At 34.7% G+C, this 12342-nt stretch overlaps 1 protein-coding gene across 11 annotated transcripts in view; it reads right to left on the bottom strand.

Moving 5' to 3' along the window:
* Positions 1-12342, bottom strand: part of KIF6 (kinesin family member 6) — a 149455-nt gene that overhangs the window by 79286 nt on the left and 57827 nt on the right. For 9 of the 11 annotated variants that reach the window (XR_009746522.1, XR_009746521.1, XR_009746520.1 and 6 more), the window contains exons 11-13: positions 9212-9317; positions 8259-8403; positions 5578-5706 (exon numbers count right to left, since the gene is read on the bottom strand). Coding sequence is in view for 6 of the 11 variants with exons in the window: in XM_061470899.1 (XP_061326883.1) it covers positions 5578-5706; positions 8259-8403; positions 9212-9317 (380 nt within the window). In the remaining 5 variants the exon portion in view is untranslated. The remainder of the gene's footprint in view (positions 1-5577; positions 5707-8258; positions 8404-9211; positions 9318-12342) is intronic. The other 2 variants (XM_061470903.1, XM_061470905.1) reach the window with 1 other exon arrangement.

Below are 12342 nucleotides of genomic sequence, written 5' to 3'. Positions count from 1 at the left end.
ATTTTAGTTTTTACTTTTTGTTCCTTCCACAGTGTTAAAAATGGAAATAAAACTGTGATCTTTAAGACAGCCAAAGTTAACAAAACATTAAAAGCACATGACAAATTAAAAAACTGCCACAATTACATGCTACAAAACGTGTGCCTGAAGATAAATATGCCCTCATATTTATGACATAAATTGGAGCCGTAGCAACACATCTTTTATCTGGTGGCTTGAGATACCAGAAAATAACTTTGTTAAACTTACCAGAAGCAAAGTCCTATAAAATTGTTTGAAAGCACATGCTGACTGTTAACATTTACTGATTTTATTTTGAAGGCTTTTTAAAATGCCTAAAAATTAACCAGTGAACTCTGATACTTCCTGCTTGGTCCTTAAACTTGGCAATAATGAAAAAATTATTGTAGCAAATAATCACTTTACCTTATGGAAGACATTTAACACTTAAGAAATTATCAAAACAACACATCTTATTTTAAACATTAGTTAAATATAAGTTTAACAGTAGCAATGACATATTCACTATGTTTTACTAAGAACTGGTAGAGGTTAAGTTGAAGAAAAAACTGAGTTTATACTTTTTCCTGGACCTGTAACAGAAAATACAGCACATACTTCTGTTTCTGACCAATGAGAAAGACCAAGTATGAACAACACCCTAAATGAACCAGTGAGCTGTTTCACTGACCAAATAGTATTAAAACGGATAGATCTGTTTGCTGACAAAAGACTTGCCATGAGCACAGTGCCAAGAGTCTGTCCCCCAATATCCCAAAGCACTGTGGGACCCAGAAAATACTCCAAGAAACATAAAAGTTTGCAAAGCACTTAATTTTTCTGGAGAGTTGAGACCTGCCTTTTTCTGAACTGCAGGATATAGATTCTGGTGGAAAACCTCAGTCAGTTCTTTCCATCAGGGAGCTTTCTGTGGGTTTTCCAACAATAGAAGAAAGCTTTCCCCCCAGATTATTACATAAATATATAAAATAGCCAAGATAAATATTTTGAGAAGTCTTACTTCCAGATGAAAATATTTAGCCTTCAGAACTGAGCAGTTGGTGTGTTATCATCACTACTTTCCCGCTATTCATGATCATCATTGGTTTATAGAAACCATCTCTCCCACCTTTCATTTTAAAGTCAGCTTGTCAGCCCTTTCAGTAGGAATGCTCTTTTTTTTTGTACATGCTTGCATAAAGCTTAGCAAAAAGTGATTTTAAACCCTGAATGGGATACATAGCAGCTATGGAACTGTTGGAACAAGTCCAGAGAAGGGCCACGAGAATGATCAGGGGACTGGAGCACCTCCCGTATGAAGACAGGCTGAGGAAGTTGGGGCTGTTCAGCCTGGAGAAGAGAAGGCTGCGTGGAGACCTCATAGCAGCCTTCCAGTATCTGAAGGGGGCCTATAGGGATGCTGGGGAGGGTCTCTCCATTAGAGACTGTAGTGACAGGACAAGGGGTAATGGGTTAAAACTTAAACAGGGGAAGTTTAGATTGGATATAAGGAGGAAATTCTTTCCTGTTAGGGTGATGAGGCACTGGAATGGGTTGCTCAGGGAGGCTGTGAATGCTCCATCCCTGGCAGTGTTCAAGGCCAGGTTGGACGAGGCCTTGGGTGATATGATTTAGCGTAAGGTGTCCCTGCCCACGGCAGGGGGGTTGGAACTAGACGATCTTAAGGTCCTTTCCAACCCTAACAATTCTATGATTCTATGTTCTTCAACAAACTCTCAAAAAACTTACCACTTCTCAACAAAAGATAAAGAAAATGGCTAAAAATTGGCAAAACATAATTCTAATAAAACCTTTTGTGAGAGCAAAATAATCCTTCTTAAATCCATCAGCATATACAACTATTTGAAGCTCTTACTAACATTTATTGTGTTTTTTTAATGTCACAATATTCACGCTGTTTTCTGGTAACCAAACTGTTTATATTTCAGGAAAAAGCCTAATCCAAGCAGGAGAAAAAATGGTATGATATGTCTCTTACAGAATTATGCCAGAAGCAAGTAGCAGTCTGAGACCTATTCTAAAATGAGACATATCTGTACAAAAGTGACATAATATGATAAAAGTAAAATGCAACAAAATATTTAGTGCTCCAGTGACATAGATGATGAAGTCTGAAGTGGACTGATATAAAACATGAAGATTTTTAATATACTCTCAATAGTCTTGTTTTCTTTTTTTTTTTTATTTTATTTTTAATATAAAGCAGTATTTTATGCTTCATCCTGATTACTCAGTTTAATCAATAAACACAGGATTGTGTAGTGCCTTTTGCTAGTCTGATTATGTTAATGACTTCTTAATTCTCTTCCTGAATCACATATCTAAAACAGTGGAGACCTTAAGAAAGGATTTCCCCTTTGCAGAAATCAGGATAACTAGGAACTTTTAAGATTTCAATTTCTAGTTATTTCAGCATTCTGTTCTTAGACATAGTTCTGGCTCTTTCACATGTATGCAGCTCATGATATACAACTGCTGTATATTCATTTGTTTCTTCTAACTTCTCTCCTGCTTGTTGTGCATGGTAATTTCTTTCCCATTCCTGCATGCAATCTCCTCTATAATAACTAATAGGGTCACAATCCCACTGAAGTTTTATAGCACCCAAAGAAAATTACAACCATGACAATTGGCTGTTAGTTCAATTACTAAGAAATCTTAAAGATAATTGGCAACCTTTAAATAGTTAAAAAAATCCCTTGACACTAGGACACTAGCAAAATCTGAGTTTCTACTTGCCAGCTGTCCTGTCTGAATCTCAGCATGAAAATTCACGGTTAAAGAAATCCTCACAAAATGCATAAAAAACAGTATACAGAAATGTAAGTTATGAATACGTAGAAGTTATACATGATAACCTAGGATGAGGCATGTTCTTCTTTACTAACAAAACCACAAACACTTCCAGAACCTACTGACACCATCAAATTTTTTTATTTGAACAATTCAATTAGAAAATAGGGAAAACATGCAACTATGCAACATAAATCTGTCTATAGTTACTGGAAGTTGTTTTATGTGGATCTTGAAACTAATGATTTGCAAGAATACTGTTATTTATTGTCATAAATAACTAGCTCAGATGATGTAAGGAAAGATAACTGCAACGTTTAACAGTTAACCCTTTCCAATTAAGCACTATAAAAACCCTCTTACTTATACAATCCATGCTAGCTGGTTAATATAATTTGCAGGTTTGAGTTGTTGCTTCTATAGATTTAAGCACAAACTTAAATCCTGTGGTAATCCTTATTTGGCTAAAGTCAAACATATCCTTAAAATCTTGTATAATCAGGTTCTAGGAATGGTTTCAGGTAGTTCTGAAAATTTAGCATGCAGAATACATTTTCCAAAATATTAACAGTAAATATTACTAATATCTCCATATTTTTTAAAACTCCCTCTTCTGGAATCTAATTCGAATATTTAAGCTCATCTTTCAAGGTGCATGATTCAGTATTTATAACATTTGGGGTTACAATACAAGTATCTGGAATTTCTTTAATAACCACAGATTGAAGACTGCAAGAAAATATTAGAAGAATTACTTATGAATCTTGATGAGGTCTATGGTAACTCCTAAGTCCTGAGAAGAACATTTAATGCGTTTGCAATGGTCTCTATCAAACTGCTTTCCCATTCTTTCACAAGCCTCCCCAGCCAGTTGACAATCTGATTGCTGCAGTAGGCTGTCAAAAACTTATCACGATGAGAAAGATTTTCAAATCTATATAGAAATTGGAAGGTTAAAAGGAAAAACTTCAGTCAGACTATGTATTTGGTGGGTATCAGAGTATTAAAATTACTTATTTGCAAATAACTTGTTTTGTTATGTAGGTTGACCATTATGCTTTTCCAGATGGTGTTCTTTCAAGACATTTTGCTTTATTCTTTGATAGAGCAAACAGGATTAATCAAGTCTGAAGTACACAAATGTGTTCATGTCTGAGTCCAATAGGAAAGAGAGCTATATCGTAGCCATCAGCAGACAGAGCTAAGAGCTTCTGGCTGCCAAGGAATGCACCAATGTATCTTTGCACTGTCATAGATTTACAATAAGACAGAAAAATGGTAATAACCACTTGAGGGTTATGGTACTTTGCAGCCAAGGATCTCAAAACAGTAACTTGTTTACAAAGAAAGTGAAATGTTTCGTATGGATATAGGGGTTTTTTCTTCATTTGATATTGATCTGCAATCAATAGTTCCTTAGTGGGGTTTATTTGTGGGTTTATTTTTTTTTGGGGGGGGGGGGTGTCTTCCGATTTTTTCATTCATGATATAGACTGCTTGTCCTAATATTGGCTTTCTTTTTACTGACTTTGACTCTCAGAACTTTTCTCACATTCTTTTTTTTTTTCCCCTTGAGCCCTCTGGCCTTAAAATTAACTATTATTGTATGTTCTTAAATACTTATATAAAGTATAAGTACACAGTGAGACCTTTTCCAACATTTTCTGATGAACTGTCTGCACATGTTTACAAGTATTAAACAGTGAATTTTACTCAAATTTTACTCTTGGCACCATGGAGAATTAAACTGTGAAAACACTACCAACTGATTTGATAAATATATAACCTTCAGTCTACAAGAACTAAAATATAAATGTTACAGTATGAAGATAAATACTGAAACTTGTTACTTTCAGAACTTTAAGAAATAAAACAAAGAAAAGGGAAAAAATAAAGTTATTTATATATTAGGTAGAAAACACTGTCGTTTTCAGAGAGACAAAGGCATGAAAGGGCCTGGACACTCAGTTATATTCTTGCAGAGACAATTCGTCTCCTGAGGTTGGATTTAAGGGATACTGGCAAGGCTGTATGTGTTGTATTATTAACAGTGCTTCTACTGCTTTATGAATTTCATCTACATACTCCCTGAGGACAACAACACAAGCATTTTAAGAAATAATGTTTTAAAGCATATCATTATAACAGATAGATATTACAGAAGATTTTAAGTCCAAATTCTGCCAACACTACTGGACTTCACTAGCAGCTGAATGTCAGGCCATTTTACAGAATGCAGAGATATAAAGATACCTTATATAATCTAAAAATAACTCAAGCAACATGACCAAAAACTTTAAAAATAAATTAATTAAAGTGAACCCAAGGAAGGACTTTCACTTTTTATGCTAAGCATTTTGGTTATTGAAGGCTTCATAATTTTCATATCCATGTGGAATGACATACCTGATCCTGACCCAAAAGTGATTGAAAAGAGGACTGGGAAGAAGGGAGTTGATTTCCAGCTACCTTCAGAATGAGAAAACCATATAATGTGCAATTGAATCATATAAAAAAAGTTTTATCTCAAAACATACTACCCAGACAGATATCCATTTAAAACTCATTATCTGAACAGGATGGAAATCAAGTACATTTCCTTTTTCTTATTAACTAAATACAATACTTCATCATTGTGGCAGATTCCTCATGCCAACCATCTGTCCCAAATAATTATTTTTTCAATCAACAGTATTTGATATGCTCACCTATTAAATTTTACAGAATATAGTCTTTAAGAGATAAAAACTTGTTATCAGTTACCTACAGACAAATAGTAATCATCTGCTGATGAAGGCACGGCACATGGTATACCAGCAGAGGCAGCATTAAGCTGGAAGAGAGCATCTTGTGCTTTCTTTTTTTCTTTTTTTAGCATATTTACCAGAATGTCTGCAAGATATATTAAGGAAATCATTAAGGACCTCTTTCTTATAAAATAACAATCATTTTGTTTATCCCTAAGCCTTTTATTTTAGTTAGTTTACCAAGTGGAACAATTCATATTATGGAAGCCTATATGTTAATGTCATACTCTCATCCACCTTAATTTTCCCAAACAGCAGATTAATTTTTACTAAATGGTAACAAATTCACACATTGACCAGAATTGACATTCAGTCAATGTCTGATAAAAGCATTTACAGGCAAACAGGAATTAAAATTTTAGCATCTTATTGCCATCGTGCGAGATTCCTTTTTTTTAACTTTTTTTTTTTAAACTCTGTGATAAACAGAATTTCCAAATAGAAGAAAAATAACCCTTAACTTACAGATTCCTTTGCAAGTGAATCACATCTACAAGCTTTTCAGAAGGTTTACTAAAATGCAGAACAGGTCTTTAGGAAATTTCTTCCAATAACACTATGTATTTACTGGAAATATATTTGGTATAAATTAATTTTGCCTAACAGTTTATAGAGGGCTTATAATAAAGAATCCTGTGTGCATTCAGCCAAAACCACAGAAGTCCCTGTGATATGATTTTTTCTATGCTATTCATTTGAATCCTAATTAATCTTCTAAATGAACAGTAGAAAATCTAAGTAGTCTTCAGGGACTATTATTAACTGGACTAGGTAGTAACAAGAAAACACTTTGCAATCCAGTTGCTACAAGAGTTATTAGTTACCACAGGCAAGAAGCACCTCACAGCTATTGAGTAAACAGCTTCCATGCTTCCCACTACTTCATCACATTAGACATGTTATTAATTTTCTAATGATGATGTACAGTCACTTAGCAGCTGCAGACTCTGTAAATCAGTGTTGTGTTCAGTCTTAGTTCTTACATTCTTCCTCCATAATTCTAACATGGATTTACACAAGTTTATTGTACTTCTGCAAACAAAGCTGTATATATTTATCAAACGCAAGTGTGTCTGATAGAGATGCTTTGTTTTTCTTAAAAATAACATTAAAATTGAAGATTTTTTTTTTAAAGGAATGATAACTGAGTACTATAGCCAAGGTTATTTGAAAGTGGATCTTGGAAAATGGATGTCAACTTCTGTAACAGAGCAGAAATAGTAAAGTTTTCCTGCCACCTCAATTCAGACTGGGAGCATGCTACTTCCCAGTGTAAAATGCCATTCTCCTTTGACATATGAAAATTGATCCAGAATTGTTGAACACAAAGAATGCACCTGAGTTTGTTTTGTCGTGGTTTAAACCCAGACAGCTCATTCACTCACTCCCCCCCTTCCCCTTTTCCTCCCTATTTCTTTCTTTCCTTCCACCCCTACCCGACTTCCCCGATCCCAGAGGAATGGGGAGGAGAATCGAAAGAATGTAACTCCCACTGGCTGAGATAAGAACAGTCCAGTAACTAAGGTATAACACAAACCACCAATAATAACAATGGTAAGAGAAAATAACAAGGGAAAAGAATACGATACCCCCCACTGAAAACGAGTCCGACCCAGAAGACCCTGTGTCCTTCTGGGTAACTCCCAGTTACCTCCCTGGTCATGGCATGCTGTGGTATGGAATACCACTTTGGTCAATTTGGCTCAGGTGTCCTGTCCCTGCTTCCTCCCAGCTTCCCCTCCTCCCTGGCAGAGCACAAGGCTCAGAAAGTCCTAGGTCAGACCAAAACATCAGTGTTATCAGCTCTGTTCCCAGACCAAAAGTCAAAACACAGCGCTGCACCAGCTACTAAGAAGGAGAAAAATGACTGCTACTGCTAAACCCAGGACATACTAATAACTGTGAAAGAATCTGTTACCTATAAACTCAAAACAAAACCAAAACTATTTTTTCAGTTCTCTGCCATAGTCAAACTTTAGCCACCAAGTAGCCACAAAGTTAGGGACATAGTGATGCTGTAGTCTTCCCACAGTTCTGTCAATCTACTAAAAATTATTCCCACCCATTGCGCAACAGTGCAGTTACTCATGTTTCCTGTGAGGTAGTGAAATGGACATCTGAGCAGTTTGGTATTTTTATATGCAAAAAACTTCAGCTTTAATTTAAATTTTAAAGTTACACATAAAAAATACAAACTTATTATTTGTTATAAAGGAAATAGCCCAATAATCCCCAAAACAGCACTTCATTTGGCTAAAAATAATACTTACAGGAAGTTCTACTCTTTGTAAGGTAATAAATTGGTCTTTATATAGCAACAGTTTCCTATTCTAAGAAATGGTTTAATTTGCTTAGGAGAGTGTTTTAGACGTGGCCCGACCACAGTATTTGGATGTTGGCTGGACCACTCTAAAGCCAAGTGGTGCTTGGATGCAGGATTTTGGTTTGAGTCACAACTGAAATAGAAGCAGGTGCAAAGCAGGAGTCCTGCCACATAAAAGCTGGGAACTGAGTAATTGCTTTAACACAGTGGGGTTAGTAGAGAAAATTTCCTTCCAGCAGCTAATGCCTCTCACACACACACAAAACCCATTGCAGCCAGATCAGCTTAAAACCAATTTTTTTTTTCTTCTTCACAAAGGATACTGATTTCATTGTCTCTTTGCTGTAGAAGTTCTTTCATTTTTTCCAGTTCTTCTGCTTCTTTGTTGGTGTCTTTTTCTTCAGAGGTGTGTTGCGAGAGCCATTTTCTATCAGAAATCTTTGAATGATTCATTAGTTCCTATTAGAAGAAAAAAAAAAAGGACGCTCCTTTAACTTTAGCCCCAGCTACATATTTATGCTTCCCTAAGAGAGTCTAGCTGTGCTAGAAAATGTAAGACTTTCTAGACTCTTGAAAGAACAAAAGCATGCCATGCATTGGCTTACAGTTACATGCACTTTAAGTGCATATATGCACTTGGGACAAGTTGTATTTTTTTTATCTTCACTACAAAAAGTACAATTTACTCTTTCTACATATAAATTCCAGTGTTCTCTGGTATTACAGAACTTTCATTATTAACACTGTAATTAAAACCTAACTATTTAGACAATAAATTAAGATCAGGAATGTGTATGTTATTATATTGGAAAACTATATCCCAAATTACAGAAAAGCTTATCTTCTATTGCTTTTCCTAGTAATTTCGCATGTTTTTTCTAGTTTAAGTGTATTTTGTTTGCTCAGTGATTTAAGAGAGCTTACAACAGTGTCAGGATAGTTAGTGTAACAGATTCAGGGATACGATATTTTTATTCTTAATTTCTCTCTTTAAATATAGTTTGTCCAAAATAAAGCCTCCATAGTGCTGGGAATACATATGAATACACAGAGAGATCCTTGCTGGGGTTTCCACAAAATGCCACTAAATTTTTCCAACTAAATTTCAAATTTCTATCAGTCCTCTCCACATGTCACAGTTCAGTTGTTTTACCCTTTTCCAATGCCTCCCAACTGTATTGTATTACTTGTAATACTTTTCAACCCTGAATGTCTTCAATTTATTTTCAGTGCCAGCTGCGCTTCCATCGAGGTTTAAAAGAAATACCTTCATATGAACAAAGCAATACTTGATCTTGCGCATGTCAGCACCAACATCCAAAGCACTATCAGGATCATTATCTTTAAGAAATGTTCCAATCAACTTATCCAACCTGAAAAATACAAAGAATTTTTAAGGAAAAAAAAAACCACAAACATGCAGACAATTCTGTGCGGTTATGTGTTGAATACAATCCAAGGCTTCCCAGGATGACTCACATTGGTAGGCTATTTTCTTTCAAGGTCCATACAATTTAATACACTTTCGCTCCTGATACTAAAATCTGGATTTGATACTGTATCTTCTACAACTCCACATCAGAACACACTTGCACATGCTAAGGAATACTTCCAGAACTAAAAGCATCTAAGAAGTAATCCTTTCCCCATTTATTTTAAAACCTTCTCTTCTTCTACCGCCCCATAATTTAAAAGATTTAAAGCCTGCCATCTCAGAAAACTAAATATTTAGAGGCTTTGGGAATAGAATTTTTAAATATATATGATTATTCATGCAAAAGAAAAATTGACTTCCTTTTCTATTACAGGAGTCAGCAGATAGAACAGCTTTCATACATAAAATTATCTGCTCCCATCACCAAGCACAGCAACTTATCTTGGAAATCTATAAATATCTGTATCAAAAAAGAGTTAATGCTCTTCTTCTGACTAATGAAATATAGTTAGTGTTTTTTTCTCTTGCAATTTGTTCTTATTTAACAAACATCTCATCTTCCATTAGGGAAAACTAGTTCTTATTTTGGTAATTCAGTCTTCATAAGAAAATCCAGCACTGAAAAGCATCCTCTTGCTTTTTCAAAACCAAAATAAAATATTCAGACTGGATAGCTACACAGGCATAATATACCATGCCTTTGGGCTGGATGTCACAGCTGTGTGGACAGACAGATTTTCTCTTGCACACTCTCACTGCCTTTCTAGTTCTTGCATTCCAAGATGCATGGCAGAGCATCCTCAAGAAAAAAGCCAAAGGATTTCTAAACCGAAACTAGCCCTCAGTCCACTTACTAAAGTACATTTCCGGAAAATAGTAAGTGCAAGTTCAAACTCCATAAACCAGTTACAGATTAAAGGCTTCCTAGTTTGTGACAAATTTTATAACCATAATTCTATGATTTTAAATGTTTATTTAGAATATTACCCTCTGAAGATTACATAAGGTTCTGAACCTGAGTGAGCCAAGCTATCTACAGTGCCTGCATCAAGTACCTAACCACCTGAGAAGGGTAGGAGTTCAGGACCATCTCTGTGCCTAGTGTTTCTTTTGGACTAGTTGAGTTGCTCAATTAATACACAAGCCTTCCGAATGTCATGTAATAGTTGTTTATCTGCTTCAGTAACAGGATTGGGAATCTTGTGGCCATTTGATTATCTTAAACACTTTGCTTTAACCACATAGAGAAAATTCAGGCATTATAATTATCTAAAGTTGACCCTGAAGTAGGTGATTGGGATATTGCCATGCTTTGTAAGACTTCAATTATTAAGATTCCTCACATAACTATATACTGTAGTAACAATTCCCTGCTGGAGAGTAAAACAATGAGACACACAGCAAACAAACAAACAAAAAATAAAAAAAAGAAAATAATTATTTTCAGGTGATAAATATCTGAAAATCAGTAGCTTTAAGACCAGAATAAAAATTAGAAAGCATAACAAAGAGTTTCGGTTATTCATCTCCTCCAGAATTCACCATGGTGAACTGTCAATTCTCAAAGCAGGAGGAAAAGATGAGAAAAACAGAGAGAAACTTTCAGTTAGTTTCAGGTAAACTATATTTTCCCATTTTCATTATTTCAGTCAATGGACAAGAGATATTCTGTCTATACCATCCCTTATATGTGCAAAATTCACAACTTCTGAATTTATAGAACACTCCCTGAGGTCAATGTGAGCTGTACATGTGGAAGTCTTAAAGAGAAGACAGTTAAAGAAAAATATTAGTTACAGAGGAATTAACTGGCATTGACTTGTTTCTCGAGTTAAGAGACTAAAAATTACTGGGTAAAATAGACCAAAATTTTACATATTGCTCCATGATTTTTTCTGCATGAAGAATCCGCCAGAACAGAGGCCAAGATTAGATAAGAGATTATTCATACTTTCTGCAGACACACTAAGCACAATGAGCAGGAGAATTAATCCTTTATATGTGGAGGTAAGCATTTGTATAAGCATTGGGAAGAGAGAGGCATTAATACTACTAATGAGAATGTAATACAAATGTGATACAAACACAGGGAAAGTCAGTATTTGTCATTGTGTTAAGCATCTTATTAATTTCAGTATGAGGAAAGAAGTAAAAAAAAAAAAAAGTTTTTATAACAAGACTGTCTAGAACGAATACATGAAATCATTAATAAAAATGGACCTTGAATCTTGAAATAGAAAATAGATGGGAGATATTTTAACCTTACCTTGTTTTCCAGAGTTTTACCCATACCCAGATTATGACCAATTTAGGCTATGGGAATCAATCAAAAAAATTACACTAACTTGCACTATTACCATTACCAGAGTAACACCAAGCAAAGTCAAAATATTTCAGGAGAAGAAAAAAAATAATACAATTCTTGTAAAATAATGCTCTATTTTTTTTCAAAATTATTATCATACCAGTAAAGAGTCACGGTTAATTTGTTAAGAATAACAAATTAGACAAGCTGTAGCTATTGATATGAGCTCTTACATTACTTTTAATGTATTTGGCATTCTTGAAAAAAACACAACAGCTCAATTCATTTTTTTTATTCCAAAGGACTACATAGAAGCCAAAAGATATTTGAGCACTAGAAGACTGAGTCAAGTCTCAAATAGCAGAATGTAAATCAGAAATTATAACCAATTCAGCCTCCTTGCCAATTGTAGCAGAATCTTCAGTGTATTTTTTGATAAATTTGTAAAATTTCACCTTTAAGAATTAGAACAAAAATAGACCAATCAAGTCTAAACACTATGAACAAGACCAAAATAAAGAATAAAAAAAGAGCAACAATGATAACCCTCATGCATACCAGCAAAAGAAATCACTGCATCCCTCACATTTTTTTAGGTTTCTGTGTAAAAATTACCAGAACTCTTCTAAAATAAACATAGTCTGACAACACTCTGGAT

This window comes from Pezoporus flaviventris, unplaced genomic scaffold (genome assembly GCF_033815535.1).
Source record: "Pezoporus flaviventris isolate CSIRO_AGI_PZ_B2104156 unplaced genomic scaffold, CSIRO_AGI_Pfla_v1 ptg000066l, whole genome shotgun sequence".
Lineage (NCBI taxonomy): Eukaryota > Metazoa > Chordata > Aves > Psittaciformes > Psittacidae > Pezoporus > Pezoporus flaviventris.
This window is presented reverse-complemented; position numbering and strand designations above follow the sequence as displayed.